Source organism: Vulpes lagopus, chromosome 10 (genome assembly GCF_018345385.1).
Source record: "Vulpes lagopus strain Blue_001 chromosome 10, ASM1834538v1, whole genome shotgun sequence".
In the NCBI taxonomy this organism is placed as follows: Eukaryota; Metazoa; Chordata; class Mammalia; order Carnivora; family Canidae; genus Vulpes; species Vulpes lagopus.
In genome coordinates, this window is record NC_054833.1 from 39,230,876 (window position 1) to 39,250,483 (window position 19,608).

At 36.9% G+C, this 19,608-nt stretch overlaps 1 protein-coding gene across 2 annotated transcripts in view; it reads right to left on the reverse strand.

Annotated features, from left to right (window-relative positions):
* Positions 1-19,608, reverse strand: part of LOC121499988 (tubulin-specific chaperone cofactor E-like protein) — a 157,661-nt gene that overhangs the window by 117,073 nt on the left and 20,980 nt on the right. For both annotated transcript variants that reach the window (XM_041771326.1, XM_041771328.1), the window contains 6 exons: positions 18,537-18,686; positions 16,552-16,691; positions 8,960-9,141; positions 7,381-7,637; positions 4,665-4,791; positions 3,050-3,166 (listed from right to left, as the gene is read on the reverse strand). In XM_041771326.1, the coding sequence (XP_041627260.1) occupies positions 3,050-3,166; positions 4,665-4,791; positions 7,381-7,637; positions 8,960-9,141; positions 16,552-16,691; positions 18,537-18,669 (956 nt within the window). In that variant the 5' untranslated portion in view covers positions 18,670-18,686. The remainder of the gene's footprint in view (positions 1-3,049; positions 3,167-4,664; positions 4,792-7,380; positions 7,638-8,959; positions 9,142-16,551; positions 16,692-18,536; positions 18,687-19,608) is intronic.

A 19,608-nucleotide genomic window follows, 5' to 3' on the forward strand; every position in this document is an offset into this window, starting at 1 on the left:
ACACACATGGGCAGCAAGGCCACTATTAAAATAGTTTGAATCTTTTACAGTAGCTAATTGGTCACAGTCTTTAGGATTAGAATAAATAGGTTATCTCATTTCAGGGGAAAGAAATGTGTTTTCATTTGTAAAAAGACTACATGAGGATAGATGAGAATAATTTTTTTACATATACAACTATGGGGAAAAGGTATATGCATAGATGTTGGATAGTCAAAATGGCAGACCAGAATAGATGCTCTTTTTGCTGAATTGTTCCTATTTGGGGAAACATCCCAAGATCAAGGGAAGCAAAAGTCTACCTCTCACTCTAGAAGTCAAAGTGGAACAGATAATCACTCTCCCTATCTCTCTGAAAACAAATATGAGCACACACCCTAAACATAGCCAATCAATTGGTCAGACACAGATTTCTGACTCTTGGGAAATGAAGCAAAAGTGGGTGAAAGATTATTTTATTTCCAGCACAGCCCATGGCACAGCTGCAAAAGTCCAATGGTGAAGTCTGATATTATGGTGTTTAGTGAGGACAGTGCCAGCAGAGACACATGAGGCCAACTCTAAGGTGAAACTTTGGCTGTCCTTGCTGCCCCTGGTTCCTATCTATACTTGGTTCCTCAGCTTGCCTAATAATTCTTATAGTTTCTCAATATCCTTCCAATAAATTCATCCTATGATTGAAGATGATTTCTGTGACCTGCATTCAAGAATACAGACTATTGCAGACGCCTGGATGCACATTGGGATGATTATGCTACAAGATAGAAAACAATGTACTGCATATGTGTGTGTATATATATATATATATATATATATATACACACACACACATACACACACACACACATACATACATACACACTACTTTCCATTGCAGACTGGAGATTAAATAAACTATGATGCACTTACATTTAAGTATATTTAATATTTACTTCTCCCATTAACAAGTTAGATTGCATCAAAGGAAACTATGATTAGTTTCTTTAGCTAACTTTAAGAAGGCAATCTTCAAAATTCTTAATTTGTCTAATATATTTTAAATAGGCTTTAAAATACTAACAAAACCAAAAAATCTTTTTATATAGTACTGGTTAAGGGATCCCTGAGTGGCTCAGCAGTTTGGCGACTGCCTTCGGTCCAGGGCATGATCCTGGAGACCCAGGATCGAGTCCCACATCAAGCTCCCTGCATGGAGCCTGCTTCTCCCTTTGCCTATGTCTCTGCCTCTCTCTCTCTCTCTCTCTTTATCTCTCATGAATAAATAAAATCTTAAAAAAAAAAAAAGTACTGGTTAAGCCTTACCGAATGTTAATCCCCTCAAAGCCTATAAATAATAGAAAACTCTGGGGGAAAATTAGGTAGGTTTAGTAAGAATGAATTAGAATTGCAGAAATTTTTAACCAGGAGGACCACCTGATTTCACTCACATATAGTCCTAACTTGCATCCTACTTGTGTAATGTGATTTCATATTTGTTAAAGTCATCAAGGAAAGCATATGCATTTTTGGTAAGTGGCCTAGTTACCAACACCTAGAAACCAGTTTTGGGGGATATTTTTCTTCTTGTATATTTACCTACAGCATACCTATTACATTTCCTTTTACACTTACAGAGTATTAAATGTAACTCTTTCCCAACCCTCATGCACTGTTGGTGGGAAGGTAAATTGGTGCAGCCTCTGAGGGAAATGAAGAATAGAACTACCATATAATCCAGCTATTCCACTTTTGGATATTTATCCAAAGAATACAAAAACATTCAAAAATATATATGTACCCCTATGCTTACTGCAGCATTATTTACAATAGCCAAGATACGGAAGCAACTCATAGATGAATAGATAAAGATGCACATGTACATATGCGTGTGCATGCACGCGTGCGCACACACACACACACAGGAATATTACTCGGCCATAAAAAAAGATGAGATCTTGCCATTTGCAACAACATGGATGGACCTAGAGGATAATATACTAAGTGAAGTAAATAAGATAAAGACAGATGCCATATGATTTCATTTACAAGTGGCATCTAAAAACCAAAACAAAAAAAATAAAAATAAAAAAATAAAAAATAAAAACCAAAACAAACAAGCAAAAAGCAGAATCAGAGAACTAGTGGTTGTGGAGGGAAGGGAGCTGGGAGATGAGCAAAATGGGTGAAGGGGAATGGGAGATACAAGCTTCAAGTGGTACAGCATGAATAAAAGGTACAGCACAGGGAATACAATGAATGGTATTCTAATAGTGTTGTGTGGTTAACTACACTTGTAGTGAACATAGCACAAGCTTCAAGTGGTACAGCATGAATAAAAGGTACAGCACAGGGAATACAATGAATGGTATTCTAATAGTGTTGTGTGGTTAACTACACTTGTAGTGAACATAGCACAATATAAGAAACTTGTTGAATCACCATGTTGTACACATGAAAGTAATGTGACATTGTGTGCCAACTATACTCAAATAAAAGAATAAATGAATATAAAATATAGTAGTTCCTCCTCAAACCATGTATATTAACTCTTTATATACTTAAAGGTAATTACTAGTTCAGGCCTCAGCATTTCTCTTCACACTCGACCATCCTAATTCCTTTAGCATCTTTCTCAAGAGTCTGTTTTCCAGTCCTTTCCTCATATTCTCTGAACCTAAGGCATATTTGCCAAATCTTCCAAACTGCAGAACTTAGTATATCCTGAAAGCAGATCAATGTGAAAGAAGAGACCAGCTTTTGAGGTAGGTGAAGATGTGCCCCTGGAGAAGAGGATTGAACAGGAATCAATGGTATGGAGTATGGAGTGGAAGCAGTCAAATACTTACCCAACCATTCTTAATACAAGTGCAAGGCTAGAAGAAATACACTGTGGAAAATGAGATAAAATGGGTTTGCTTTGTGTTTCTTCCCCTTTTTTTTTTTTTTAATCCTACCACCAAAGTCCTCTAAGAGGGTCCAGTAGCAAATTATTAGATTTGCTCTAAAACAATAGCTCTTAAATTGCCTCAATACTTGCTAAAATGTTGTTAAACTGATCAGGGGTTTTTACCTGAATGGCACTTCTTCTTGTGGAACATCCACATAGTAACGGATAAAAAATCTCTCAGAATCTTCTCGTTCACCATCGGTAACAACACTGCCATTAAGTTTGGAAACTGATGGCAATCTGTTAAGTAAAAACCAAAATAAAGACATCTTAAGACAGAACATTTAGCTTTAGAAATAAAACCATTGATTTGAGGCCCCATCTTACCCTCTTGAGAGGACACGTTTGATGTAACTCTGCTGATATATAACTACTTACATGAACTAAAGTGGTATAGAGTAAAAGGGCCAAAAATATCTACAGTTTCATTTTTAGACGTGCCACTGACCTTTTATAATTATACGTTACCTTCCAAAATAAGATTCTAGCCAGCTAGCACTGTCCAACTTAAATATAATGTAAGCCACATATATAATTTTAAACTCTCTAGTAACCATATTTAAAAAAAATAAAAACAGGCAAGACCAGTTTTATTAATATATTTTATTTAACCCAGTATTTCCAGGATTTAATCATTTCAACCTGCAATCAATACTAAAAAATAACTAACAGGATACTTTATATTCTTTTTTCTTCCATATATTCAAAATCCAGTGTAAATTTTACACTTAAAGCACATTTCAATTCAGACTAATCATAATTCAAGTGCTCAAAAGTTGCACAGGGCTACTGACACCACATTGGACAGCACAGGCCTACAAGCAGTCAGTACAAATGGGTTCTATTGTTCACAAATTAATGTTTCATATTTACAAAAGAATTATGTAAAGAAAATAAAGTCTAAGTGAGGCCTACTATGAGCCCTAATTCTTTTTAGAAGAAAAGCATGCCAAGATGTATTTGTTCAGTGGGATATCAGTGTGTATGCCCACACCTGGAAAGCAGTAAGGATCTGCTAGGTGTTGGTTGGGCAGAGAGATTAATACTGTGTTTGAAGAACCATTTTTCTTTAGGGAACTGTAAGGCCCCTTTCAAAACTACTATGTATAGTACACAAAGAAAACAAACGAAAGCCCCATCGCCCTCCACATCTTAGCCAGAATCCTACTGTTGCTGGAGGCTCATACAAAAATAAACACTCATTTCAGTGGACTTGGGGAGGCAGAGTCAGAGACACAAACGGCAGGGGCGTCAGAGAAAGAACATAACATGGTAGTCATGTTTGAGTCAAAATATATTCAAGAAGGAAACAGATGATGGTGCTTTCTTAAGTTTCACACTAACGTAACAGCCCAATGTTTAGGTATTTACACTTTTGACCACTTTGTTAACAGAGAAAATAAAGACAACTAAAATAGAATTCATTTCCTATTATACCTAATTTTTCTTTATAATCCAAAACAGGACCTCAAATACTGTTAAGTATTAAAAAGCATAAAAATAGATTTGTGAGGGAATGTTTCAAGTGGTCTTGGCAGGCCAATTACCTTTCACATTTTTCTCATCATATTGTGTTCCTTTCTTCTAGGATTTGAAGCTACAGAAGGAGCTCCTTCGAGCACTGTCTGTTCAAGAGACAGATAAACTTACAGTGTACTCCCCGCCCCCCAATAGTGCATTATCCCTTTAATGAAACCAGGCCCCCAGAGAAGAAAGCAGAGTAGTCAGGACAACAGACCTGGCTATTACCAATTTCCTCCGTTCCTCAGTGGTATATGGCTGCAGAAGAGGAATTCCTAACAATCTCACTTCTTCAAGTTTGGGGAATGAATTTAGTTTGTCAATGTCTTCCCAGGACTGCAAACCTAATTTAAGAAATATATTGTTTAAGTAAATCCAAAAAAGCATACAAATAAGAAGATGAACACAGAAAAGAATTACTTCAATTAATTTCTGAAATATTAAAAATGCTTATAAACTAGAGATCCTGAAAATTTTCTTCATCCAGGAAAGAACAGAATACAGTTAAACAGCATAAAAGCTTCCCCATAGCCTCTCCTATTCCTGTGGTCTCAGCGGTCAAGGAGAGAGAACTTTATTCTCCAACACCCCACTAATGTACAGACTCTCCTCCCAAGTGACCTGTCAAGAGGGTCTCTGGTGGTCTCAATAAATAAGATGTATGCCATAATTATATAAAAAAGGCGATGTGGTCAATTCTTTCACCAAATAAAGATTCACAGGACAGAACTACTGATCAGAGTTGATACTGTCAGACTCAAACTTTTACCTAACAAATTCTAAAATGAGGCAAGGTGAGTAGAACCAGAAGCTTAACATTATTTTTCTTACATACCTATCCTCATTTTGGAGACAGGGAAAACAGATTTTAAAAATAAAACAAACAAAAACAGAATCTGAATCACTGGGTAAGAACATGCAAACTTAAATTAAGACTGTTTAAGACAAAACAAAAAATAAGACTGTTTAAGACTTAAGAAAATTAAGACTGTTTCATGCTTAAAAAAAAAATTCTTCCTATGGTTGTGAGCAAATATATCATCCAAGTCAGTGTTTGGCACTGCTAGGAAAAATATGCGTGTAATAATGAAGCTGGTCAATTTATAGCACATTAAATCTATTTCAGAGAATATAGTTCATTCCTATTTCTATCAACCTCCAGCAAGGGTTAAAGCAGAGGAGCAATATACAAGGGCTCTGATGCATAACTAACCCAAGTCACAACTGCTCTCTTCTCTTCAGAATGGTATTTCCATCTAGGAGGAAGAACAGAATTAGCTCAAGGGGTGTCAAGTTGTGCAATAACCAGCTTCCTTATGCAAAATACTGGCTTTTAAAACCTAATTCCTACCCTATGACTTGTATGGCAAATTAAAGTGTGTATATTTTTTCAATTGTAGATCAGAGTTATTTTTAGTTATGTAGTTATTTTAAGAAATAGGCTGAAAGACAATGTCAAGAGATTAAGAAGAAAAGCCACACACTGGAAGAATATATTTGCTTAAAGACATATCTGATAAAGGATGACTCTCCAAAATTTACAAAGAACTCTTAAAACTATATAACAATGTCATCTGTCATTGGAGAACTGCAAATTACAACAAGGTTCCACTACACACCTATGAAAATGGCCAAAATCCTGAACACTCACAGCACCAAATGCTGATGAAGACATGCAGCAACAGAAACTTTCATTCATTGCTAGTGGGAATGTAAAATGGTGAAGCCACTTTGGAGCACAGCTGGCAGTATCTTATAAAACTAAACATATTCTTACCATATGAGCTAGCAATTGTACTCTTTGGTATTTACCCAAATAAACTAAAAACTTATGTCCACACAAAACCCTGCACACGGAGGTTTACAGCAGCTTTATTAGTAAACATCAAAACTTCGAAGCAACCAAGATGTCCCTTCAGTTTGCGTGGATAAATATACTGTGGTACATCCAAACAATGAAACATTAGTGCTAAAAAGAAATCAGCTATCGAGCTATGAAAAGATTTGGAGGAAACTTAAATGCACATTACTAAGTGAAAGAAGCTAATCTGAAAAGGCTACATAATGAATGATTCCAGCTATACGGCACTCTGGAAAAGGCAAAATTATGGAGACAGTAAAAGGACCAGTGGTTGCCAGGGGTTGAGGGGTACGGAGACACAAACAGAACACAGAAGGCCGCTAGGACAGTGAAACTACTATGAATGATACTATACATGTCATACATTTGTCCAAACCCACAGAATGTATAACATCAAGAGTGAGTCCTCGTGTAGACTATGGACTTTGGGTGATGTGAAAATGTAGGGTCGATTATAAGAGTTGTATCAGTTTGGTGCTGGAACGCTGACAGTGGGAAGGCTGGACATATGTGAGAGCAGAGAGGATGTGGGAACACTGCACTTCCTGATCAATTCTGCTGTGAATTTAAAACTGTACTAAAAAATGAAGTTTATTAGTTAAAAAAAAAAGGCTAAAAATTTCCATTCCCTGAGACGCAAAATCATACGGCAGCAAACTGGCAATTAATCATCTATAAATACTAGAAAGAAAAGTGAGCATTTACAAGGGATAGTAGGCTGAAATTCCCTAACCTACATCCAGACAAAACAGTCTAGTTTGTAATTCTTCGTACTCCTCTTAACTCTGCCTTTTACTGCCCAATTCATCAATTTCATCTCACTCCTTTCATAGCAGGACCTCTTTAATAAATAAAATATAGCTAATAGGATGCTCTGCCACTTGATATTTATCAGAACATTTATGAAAATGAATGCCTTAAATTTAGCTGATCGATCGGCATCTGCATGTAACTCTTGAAAATGCATCCTATAAGAAGGCAGAGCCACGACCAAAACAAATAGGCTTTCATCTGTTTCATGCACAAGCTCAGACTGATTTGCACGTACAGCGAGAACAAGCCTGTAGCTCACCTGACTTGTGGAGGCTGATGGACCGCAGATTAGGGAATAATCTGGCCAGTGAATCATCAGGCTCCTCAATGGCATTCAAATGATTGTTAGCCAGGACGAGAGTATCCAGGGAGGGAAACATAACTCCTAACTTGCGTATTTCAGTCCAGTCTTGGAGGTTATTGTCTGTTATATGTAGTAGTTTAAGAGAATGACAGCAAATAGAAGGACAAGACACTGTTTCATAATCATTAAGGCACAGGAAGAGCTCCTCCAAACTGCAGAGAAAAAAAATGAAACATTTCATTGTTTAAAGCAGTTAATTTTCTACTTTGCACCTACTTTCATTCGTTCAGTAAATAAGTAAGTGCCTACTATGTGGGAGACTCTGGTAGGGGTTGTGGAGAAAATATAAAGACATCTTCCTAAAGCTTAAATATAGCTGGGAAGACAAAAACCTACAACACATAAAACAGCAGAGATGACATAACCCAGGACTAAATTAATTTTGTGCTTAAGTAACTAAGTGCTAAATAAAGCAGTACTAACTCCAAGCACAACAGCAGTTCATATGGGAATGGAACTGAAATTACAGTGAGAATAATCAAGAAAGAATGCATGGCCTAACAGGAAAGGTAGACTTGGGTTGAGAGGACATAGAGGAAAATCCCAGAAACAACATGAACAAAATGTTTAGAAACAAAAAATAATAACTATCATTTACTGAATTTCTACCCTGAGTCAGGCCTTGCTCCAAGGGCTTTATAGACTGTACTGCCATTCTGCAAGGTAGGTACAATTATGCCCATTTTACGGATGAGGACATGGAGCTTAGCAAGGTTAATCACTTTATCTAAAGTCATATGGTCAGTAAGTGGAACTGGGATTTAAAAGCTCATTCCATGCCATGCTAGAAGCTACATTTTGGTGAGGAAACCCATCTCATTAGGGGGATAGTGAGAAACTCGGGTGGAATAAATGGGGAGAGACCAGATTCAAAAGTCCTTGATCATTTCCATATTTAAACAAAGAAACTACTTCTTTTTTATATTTCTTTAAACTACTTCCTTTGAACACTTGTGAATATTCAAAGCTAGATACAAAGAAGTCTTAAGAAAGTATTTCTAAACTGACAAACAAAAGCATAATTTCTTATTTAAATTATCGAAAAGAGTTCCATTTTTCCATTAGGCCAGTGAGGTATTTAATCATCTGAGTGGGTAATATATTTAATAGATACTATGATTTTTTTTTTTCATCCCAAAGAAAAGCACCGGGGCAAAATTCTGAAATCAGGTAATCAGAAGATTAAAATGGAGAAAGCGTGGGTTGATGTAGAAATGATAAGTGCTTCTCAGGGATATTTTTTAGCCCAAGGATGACAGATCCTATGTCTTGGTGCTACTCAACACTGAGCAAGTATCGCAATGAAAAACCTACTAAATGACCCTCACACCCTCATTTTAAATACTTGGCTCTTCTAACCTCACTCTCCATCCACTCTGCTGTTCTAGTGTTTCTGAGATGGGAGATCAGTGGTAATTCTGTGTACTAACAAAGATGGCGACATGGCCCCCTCTCCATCATGCTCTGGGCTTACTCTGGTAACTCCTGCAGTATCGTGTGGACTGTCTCCCAAGAAGCTTTGCTGTTGTTGAGGACAAGTTTGCGAACCCCAGAGAAGGACCCAGCACATGTTCTTTCTAAAACCGACAAATTCAGAGGGTTGGAACTCAGGTTTAGAAACTCCAACTGGGGAACATTTGACACAATTTTACTGACCTAGAGAGAAAAAAAGAAATGCATATCAGGCAGTAATCAGAGTTTTTTTAAATAGCAATCATGCTCACAAAGCTTAAGTGAATGGGTCTCTAGGCAAGGGGCCATTCACATTAGGGAGTCCTGTGTTATGCTACCTACAGAGGGGCATAAGTAATTTCAACAAATCTTGGCAAATAATTTAATCTATGAAATAGTGACATAATTGAAAATTAATCGTACAAAAGACTTTCCACACTGCCTTGGGCAAGGTTTTTGATTCTGTTCTATATGATACTCTCTTTGATAAGTGAAGAAAAGACAGTTTAGAGGATGTTTTAGGCTGCAAGTTTCTAAAGAGCTGAGACTGGGTCATGTAAATCTCTTTGAATTTCTCCTTCCTTTTGTCCTCAGTGCAACATTAAGGCTAATTAAAGGTTTACTGAAGAACACACAGTAACAGCTCAAGTGTTCAAATTGACTACATAGCCAGGATCACTTAGAAACCGTTTAGGCTTGGTTCAAAGATGACCAAACTTCAAAATATACACACTCAGAAACCAAAACACATCCATAACTGTATAACAAATGAGAAAACATGATAATCAATTTAACCACTTAGCTAGCAAATTGGTAAGCAAGATTTTTTTTTTTTTTTAAAGGCAACTGGCAGGCAGCCCCGGTGGCTCAGCAGTTTAGTGCCGCCTTTAGCCCGGGGTGTGATCCTGGAGACCCAGGATCGAGTCCCACATCGGGCTCCCTGCATGGAGCCTGCTTCTCCCTCTGCCTGTGTCTCTGCCTCTCTCTGTGTCTCTTATGAATAAATAAATAAAATCTTAAAAAAAAAAAAAAAGGCAATTGGCATTATAGACCTTAACTACTTGCTCTGCAAAGTACTAGTCTCTGATATAGCTTATTTCACTCAATTCTCAAAACAACTAGCAAGCTTACTATTTTCATGTTAAAAAATGAGAAAAACTGAGGCTCAGAAATGTTAAATAATTTGACTAAGGCCTCAGCGTCACAAAAACTAAATCTAGGATTTAAAAATCAGAGCCACTGTTCTTCCAGCATACCACCACTAGGAAAGTTTGAATATACCCCCCCCAAAAAAAAAGATGAATGATCTTAAACAAGTATGCAGTAAATGGAGTAAGCATCAAACAGCCAGTCAGTGTGGTAATAAAACTTCATGAGAAAAGGAATACAACAGAGTAGTTAGGATTGGTTTCACAGTAGAAAAACCTGGGTTCAAACCAGGTTCCAACAGTTCCTAGCTGTGCGGTGTGACAAGTTACTGACAAATAACTCCCCACATCTTAGTGTCCTCATTTGTAATGGACAAAACAGGACCCACCTGTGTCACAGGCCTGTGGAGAGCATTAAAAGGGATACATGTGTAAAGCACTTTAGCACAGTGATTGGTACAACTTGTAGAAACTTCTATCCTTATCTATTCCCCAACAGGAGGTAAGCTCCATGAAAGCAGGGATAGTACTTACCTAGTTCATTACTGCATTGCGGGTGCTTAATGTTTGCTAAATAAATTAATGGCACAAAATCATTCGGTAAATATAACTATTAGTAACTTAGTAAGAAGAGTATGAACCAATATGTTAACCCTGGCTATATGTGTTATTTATTTATTTATTTTTTAGAAGATTTATTTATTTATTTATGATAGACGGAGAGAGAGAGAGAGAGAGAGGCAGAGACAAAGGAGGAGGGAGAAGCAGGCTCCATGCCGGGAGCCCGACGCAGGACTCGATCCTGGGACTACAGGATCGCGCCCTGGGCCAAAGGCAGGCGCTAAACCGCTGAGCCACCCAGGGATCCTTTATATTTATTTTTTATTTAAATGTCATATTTAAAATAATTACTACAATTTCAAAAATACACTAATTCCCAAGATCTACCATAAACTATTAAATCAGGAGCTTCAAAGATGAGATAAGCTTCATGGTTGGAACCTGGATTCTGTTTCTTGTCAGAGCACCATAGGTTATGCCAAAAAGGTATCCAGTGCTGAGAACTACAGGTGGAAAGAAAAAGTAATGTGTACTTCACCTCAGATTTATGTGTACTACACAGGTCAGGAGCTCCAAAATCACTGTGAAGTGGACTCATTCCAAGAAGGTTCAGAGAAGTATGTCAGAGGGCATAGCATAGATGAACTATGCTACACACTAACCTTTTCAACTGGTACCATGTTTAGCTTCATTTTTTAAAAAGATTTTATTTATTTATTCATGAGATACACACACACACACAGAAAGAGAGAGAGAGAGAGAGAGAGGCAGAGACACAGGCAGAGGGAGAAGCAGGCTCCATGCAGGGAGCCCAATGTGGGACTCCATCCCGGGACTCCAGGATCATGCTCTGGGCTGAAGGCGGCGCTAAACCACTGAGCCACTCAGCCTGCCCTATCTTCATTTTACAAATGAAGAAATGAGCTATATTTAGAGAAAAACACACTAGGCTTCAGTTTAAAATGTATGTAATTTATACCAGTGTAAACATAGTCTCCTGCTTGATCCCTTTTGTGACCAAATTGTACCAAGCATTTTTGTGATATATGGCCAGGATTTGGAGTTTCGTCTGTGGCTACAACACAGCTAAATAATTTAGTCCACAGAGGGCTATAGAGGACCAGCCCTCTATAGCCCTCTACTGTCTGAAAACCAATACCATTGAAGGACTCCCATACAGATGATGATGACCAGCCTGGCTTCAACTCTTTTAAGGGCAAAAGAAAATGAAGAGGAATTACACTCCAAGCACAGTATGAATAATAACTAATTATGATACAACCTCAGCTAAACAAAAGCAAAATATAAACCCCTTGCTAACCACCACCCCTCATATTTTATCTTTGTAAATAGCCCCCAAATGGATAATTTAAAAATTTTGAAGGTATTCTCCCAGAAATTATGTGATATAATCTTCATTGTCTGCATCTATATGGCTGTCCCATGATAATAGAGATTTAGAATAATGATTCATTAGCCTTGGAATATCCTAAAAAAATTATAACTGGACTATAGTCTAATGATTCAAACAGAAAAAATAATGTAAGTTAGAATAAATGTACTCTTTAAAAGGCTGAAGTTAAAAGGATTTTTGGGTAATCTTACATGAATGATGAGATTTTAGAAAGTATATTAATTACATAAGTAAATTTACTTCTAAAAAAGTCCTAATAGCAAAGGCTGACAAACAAACATTCAGTAAGTTTCTAGGGCAGCACACTAACTTCACCTTTTCTAAATTCTAAAAAAAAAAAAAAAAAAAGACTCTTAGATACAGTTGGCCCCTGAACAATGCAGAGGTTAGGGGGTGCCAACACCCCACAAAGTTGAAAATCTGTGGGTAAGTTTTGACTCTCCAAAACTTAACCACTGACAGGCTACTGTGGAGAGGAAGCCTTACAGATAACATAAACAGTCGATTAACATATTTTGTACGTTGTATGTATTATATACCATATTCTTACAATAAAGTGAGCTAGAGAAAATTTTTTTGTTTTGCTTTTGTTTTTAGTTAACATGTGTTTTATTTTGTTTTCATATAGAGAAATAAAAAACTAAAAAATGCCCCAAATTCAACAGCCCACTATCCTTATTGACATCAAAATAACAAAATGTTCATAGTTAAGAAATTCAAACAGAACAAATTGAAATTTTTCTTGTGATTCTTCCCAGAAAAAAAATGTATGCAGCATATTCTATCATATAAACTTACATCTCTAGATATTTTAGAATTTTACACAAGAAACACTCTTAGGGCTCCTGGATGGCTCAGTCCAGTTAAGCATCTGACTCTTGGTTTTGGCTCAGATCATGATCTTATGGTTGTAGGATTGAGTCCTGTTTTGGGCTCTATGCTAGGCATGGGGCCCTGCTTGGGATTCTCTCTCTCTCCCTTTCCCTCTGCCCCTCCCCCTCCCTAGAAAAAAAAAAGAAATCTCTTTTATACTTTACATTTTTTTCCCTATGTTTCAAGCTTTTATTTAAATTCTAGTTAGTTAAGTATAGTGTAATATTGATTTCAGGAGTAGAATTTAGTGATTCATCACTTATAAATAACACCTAGTGCTCATCACAAGCACCCTCCTTAATTCCCATCATCCATTTAGTCCATCCCCTGCCCATCTAGAAATAATATTAAGAAAACCATAAGGAAGATAAATTTTATTTACAGTACTGTCCTGTAAGAAGTCCACATGCAAACAGACTGTGCAGTTCAAACCTGTGTTGTTCATGTGCAGAAACATGGAGATGAACTTACATGACCTTCTAGGTCTCCACAATTCTATAATTTAATAGAGGACCCTCTACTCTGGCTTCTAAAAATGAAGAAACTAAAGTTTGAAGAAAAATGGGAAAAGGGTTGAAAGATAACAATCTGTAACTTATACCCAAGCTATTCTCTACCTCACCTGAGGGGCTAATTCCTCCATCCTTTCAACTACTTGGTTTAATTTCTTTTATAAAATGGTTTTGATAAGGAAGGGAGGAAAAAGGAGATGCCTTGGGAAAGGTGAGACAAAAATGTACTTAGCTAAAATTCAAGTCAAAAGCTAAAAAATGTCTTTTTTTTACACATGGATGCCCAATTTTAGAAGAATGGAGACAAATCTTTGCCTCCCCCCATAGTATGACACCTCACACTTATATTTATCTTTATCTCTGGATATCCATCAGCTACAAGTTTAAACTACAAAAGAAGTTGGTTGTAACATTAGTGACCATTCAAAATATCAAAAGAACATACTATATTATTTTGTCCCACATTGCTATATTGAATACAGGCCAAAATAAACTTACTTAATGGCCAAAGACAGATGATTTTTTTGGTAATCAGGTACACGGTTGTACTGGGATTGAAATGTAATGTCTTAAAACTGTGACCTATGAGGCATCTATAGCCTGGCAAAGAGTTTAATCGATCCTGAAGATCAACATGCTCTGCTGTCAGTACTTCCCCCACCATTCTGTGCTCTGATAGATATTCTAGAAGATTGAGATCAACTATAGTTATAGCAAAGAACAAAAATAAAGGAATGATGAAAACAAAAATAAATTGGAAGATGGAAACCCAAAGGATAGCAGCAATGAAAACTCATTTGAAAACCATCTGGAAACAGAGTATAGAGCACAAGTAGGAATATACAAACTGAATGCAAAGCACAAATGAATATAATAGGACCCTCTATCCAAATATGTCAATGTGGCCTGGAAAATATTTAGTGTAGACCTCTGTCTAAGCAGAGAAAAGGCTGATTTGCCTAGTGTGAACCTTGTGTTCTAATCCATATTGACAGAGATTGTTCTTCTGAGGCGAGGCAGCAGCTATATCACTATTAAACTGTCCCTACATGGTCAGAGCACAAAGCACAAAACCTTTCTGAAATTTTACACTCCCAAAGAAACACATTTAAGGGACTCGGCCTGCAAACATAGGAGGTGAAAAGATTCAGAGGAAGATTTGGTCTGACTTTTCACTCATGCAGGTTAAAAACTCTCACCAGACGTTGAGCAGCAGACAACTGGGAATTAGGGAGAAGGAGAATTAACAAGGTCGTTCTTTTTGCATCTGTGCGGTGTGGACAGAGTATGCACATCACTTAAGCATCTCAAAGGACCAAGAAGGCATAGAATGTAATTTGTGGAACAGTGAGCTATAACAGTTATTGAGATAAATGAATTAATAAATAGATGCATGTACAAACAGATTATTTCTTGGAACAGCCCAGTAACTCTGCATTTATTAACAAGTCACTTAAAAGTCAAACATGCATCTCAAAGAATTTGGTAAACACCTCAATAAAAATAGGAAATATAACCATAAGCACAGTTATCAGATTAGACTATGACATAGGTAAATATAAGAAAAGCTTAAGAAAATTAGGTTATGCACAGATTTTTCTTAAACAAAACAGCTGTCTTGGAATTTGAATAGCATTTAATACCTACAAAGCACCTCAATGATTAATTTTATCTGCAGCCCTGTCTTAGAGATGAGCGAAGTGAAGCACTAAGGGATTAAGTGAGTTTCTTAAGATCATAGGAAAAGTTGGAGCAAGTGGTCTTGATCAATCCTTAAGATACAATCATTTGTTCATTAAAGCATTCAACAAACATTGGAGTATCTGGTATGACACTTTGGGTGCTGATGGTAATAAAGACAAAAATATCTACTTTGAATAAGCTCACAGTCTAATAGGAAAACTGTCAAGTAAGTATGTGATTGCACTAAGTTATGATAAATCATCACATTTAACACAGCAGCGTGATATAGGTACTGGGATAATCTGACTCTGCCTGAGTGAGAGCTGGGGAAAGTTTCAGAGAGGAATAGCGACTTGGGCCAAGTCTTGAAAGATACATAGGAAGAGGTTGGGTAGACAAGGAAAAAGAGTAGTAGATTCAGAAGGAATAAAAGCAAGGAAGATTGTCATGTCAAGAGTTTATCATGAGTTGCAAGAAAAAGCATGTGGCTAAAGATGGAGATAAAGCTCTAAAAGTAACCAACGGCCATATGGTGAAAGGCTACATTTAGAGTTCAGACCTTAGTTTTTAGGCAGTAAAAAGCAACCAAAGGACTTTGAGCAAAAGTGTCATACTCTTATTTCATTTATTAAAAGGAGTCTTTGCCTAAGAAGATAGCTTATGGGAAGCAAAATAAAAGCAGAGGTAGGAAAATCCATCAGGAAGCTTTCTCAACAGTCCAAGCAAGAAAGAAGATCCTAAATTAAGGCAGGAGAATGAATCAAGGAGAAAGAACTATTTTTCCCTATTCTCAAGCACAGCATTTACAAGGTAATGTTATCATCAGGTAGGCAGTGCTATGTACAATAATAAAAGATAATGTTGTAATACCTTTGTGTATTTGGTGTGACTTACTCTGAGTTCAGAAGACATGTCAAACCACGTAAGGGACTTAATAAAACAAGGAAAAGTTCTAAAATATTTGAAGAAAATTTTAGCAATAAAAATAAATATTTTTATAATCTGAGTTTTGAGCTTAAGCAATTTTTATGTCGATTTAGAGCAATAAAGGTTGACGTAGTGGTACAGAATGAACATAGGATGTGTAAACTCACATTACACATCAGCAGTAAAAAACCCAATGTATTGTTAGCAGTTTAAACCTCTGTGGTCTTATTAACCTCTCAATGCCTGGAATAAAGTAACAAACAGTAAAAAAAAACCAATGTATTGTTAGCAGTTTAAACCTCTGTGGTCTTATTAACCTCTCAATGACTGGAATAAAGCTCCTAAGTGCTTTTCATACTAATGAAAACCAAATTAGCAGTAATGTTAATTGAAAAATCACCACAGAACACCTGAAGCAGTTTATCTGAGACCCAGTCAAGACTCTCAACTAGAATTCAGCAGAAATCAACAAAATGCAGTGATATAAAAGCTTTACCTCATGCCAGTCTTCGAGTTTGTTGTCAGAAAGATCTAGTTCCGACACATGAGCGCAGAAGGCAGCAATTTCTTTTTCATCTCCTGCACGTGTTATTCCACAGCTGTTTAACACCAGTACACTTGGGAGGTTGAGGCGATCTGAATCACAGGGGAAACACAACACTTTCTAAATCAGCCTAATTCTTGTCTACATACAGTCCCCAGGAATCAAAATCAAATAGTATGAAATTATAAGAGGACCTAGAAAAAAAACTTGAATACGATGGGGTCCAAGGGTACCGAACTCTAAGAGGAAACAGCCAAATATGGCCCAGGAGGAGATTAAAAGTACTGGACCAGTACCACCAAAAAGTCTTACAGGCTTTGCTGCTGGCAGGACTGTTGATCTCAACTACCAACAATACAGGTATCATCCTCGCTATCATCTTACCATCTGAACACTAGAACTTGCAATTGATCTGGACTTCCAGTCTTCTAATAGGTCCCAATACTTTCTTTTTAAAAATTTAGTTTAAAAGTATCATTCTGGATAGCTCTTTTTTGTCTGATGTATATTTCCACCTATTGCTGCCCTTGAAAATTATCTCAAACCATTAGATAGTCTACCTGAGACCACTTCAATTCTTCAAATTCATATCATTGAAGAAATCTTCTTGCTTAAGTGGATTCATTTAAAAAACTACATCTCTCTCTCTCTCTCGTCTATCAATCATTTCCATTTTATATCCATGTAGAATGTGTCCCTTATGAAAATGAGATTTTTAAAAATACATAATTATAATGGAAGAAAGGGTTTCAGAGTCTTTCAACTATATAATGAATTTGATCAAACTGAGGTAGTCAAACTATTGCCTTGGTTCAAAAATATAGGTGTCAATAAAACAACGCTTGCCCTAGTAAAAAAGGTAGACATGAGAATTCAACCACTCTTAACCTATTCAGCATAAAATAAGGACTCACAAAGGAAATATTTTATTTACAGAGGCCTCAAATTACATAATTTTTCAATTCAGTACTTTTCAGTATCAAATTTTTGAGAATGGGAATGGGTGCTGGAAAAAAGACCAAGTAAGAAATCCACCTCTTTCTGCCATTCCAGTTTACTTATTTAATTTTAAAAATATATTATATTTATTCATGACAGAGAGAGAGAGAGAGGCAGAGACACAGGCAGAGGGAGAAGCAGGCTCCATGCAGGGAGCCCGACGTGGGACTCCATCCCGGGTCTCCAGGATCACACCCCAGGCTGAAGGCGGCACTAAACCGCTGAGCCACCAGTTTATATGGAGTAATAAGACAAGTTGAACTGAGGAACATAGGAACTAAAATACTGCTCAATACTGATTTCCCAACTCACACAGAACTACTTCCAAGAATTATTAAATGTAAATGAGGCTAAGATGTGAGAGACACACCTTGCACATTTCTCAATGTTTTAGATCTCTTGCTCACATCAAAACCCCTCTCCTAGAATGTCTTTATCTCCTCTTTAACTAAATTCTACATTCTTAAAAACTTAATTTAAGTCTCATGGCTTTGAATCCTTTCCTGATAATACTAATTTACTCTCTCCTCAATCTTTTTCCCAATCACTGTGCCAATCATTTGGTTCAATATAAACTGCCTTGTGTTATATGTTCGTAGATGGGAGTATCTTGTGATCCAGTTAAGTTTGTAAGGTCATTGAGGGCACAGGTCAGTCTTAAACTTTCTCAGATCCTCTTAGTTCCTTGATAGAATATGTATTTGAAACATTACCACTCAAATATTGTTCGTACCTGATGAGTACAACTAAGGTGCCTTCTGGCCACTCTGGAGGAAGAGAAATCCTTCCAAATTTTTAAAAAAACTGAAGTCATACTAAGGGAAAAAGACTATGTGACTCTAATAAAAAGAATAATCTGTAAACAAGACAACATTCTGGTTTGAGGCCCCAAGTACTAAGATCCAATAAATAAACGTTTTAGGTCGCATCTTTTTTACCTTTCATAGGAGAGCCCTGAGGTGTGGCTGGGACATGGACTCCCATCCCAGGACCACGACGGTAAGGGAAATTTTCAGGACTATATTTTTCACACAATACTTGCATAAAACTCCTTCCACTAGGTTGATCCATCTTCTTTTCCTAAAATTCTACAAGAAACCAAGAAATTGTCAAAGTTATTTATTTATCATATAAGAAATTTTTATTGCAAACCCAATTATTTATAAGGCACCAGTCCAGGCATGGCAGACATATAAGACACGGTCACTGCCCGCAGGAATTTGCACTGTGGTGAGACTTCACGATTTAGGGAAGCTATATATGCAGATGAATGACAGCAATGAAGTTCAGCATATTATAAATGCAATACAGATTAACAGTGCCACAAAATGTAGTCAAGGAGACAATCATTTCCAGTCAAGGTAACAGGAGGACTTTTGGCTGGTACATAGGGTTATGTGGTAAGTAAAAGGAAAAAGGACTTAGAAAGGTGTAGACTCAACATCAGACTAAAGAGTTTGGATGACTCCTTTGATATTTATCCCTCAAAATCCATTCTCCTTTTCTTCCATAGTAAGAGAATTTTTTTTTTTTAAGTTGGGTTTCATACCCAGCATGGAATCCAATGTGGGGCTTGAACTTACAACCCTGAATTGGAGACCTGAGCTAAGATCAAGATTGGGACATTAACTCACTAAGCCACCCAGGCAGCTCAGTAAAAGAATTTTTAACTGTATATACAGCACTTAGGGATGAGTGTATGACTAAGCTCTAGCTGATAGGATAGAAATAGTCTATGGTAGCTTCTGGGAATCATCCTTAAAAGATAGCCAGTGTACCCTTTGCTTCCTTCTTTGTCTCTGGCTTAATTCTATTGCCTAGAAAACAAATGCCACTTGGCACTATAAGCCCAAGGAACACACCCTAAGAAAGGTGGAGCAAAGGACTGAAAGGAACTTGAGTCCCTGAGAACTTCATGGAACTGAGCTGCCACAGTGGTGGTGGACTCCAGATTTCTGGAAATTTCAGTGAAAGACAGATAACCCTCTGTTTTATTTAAGTCACTGTTCA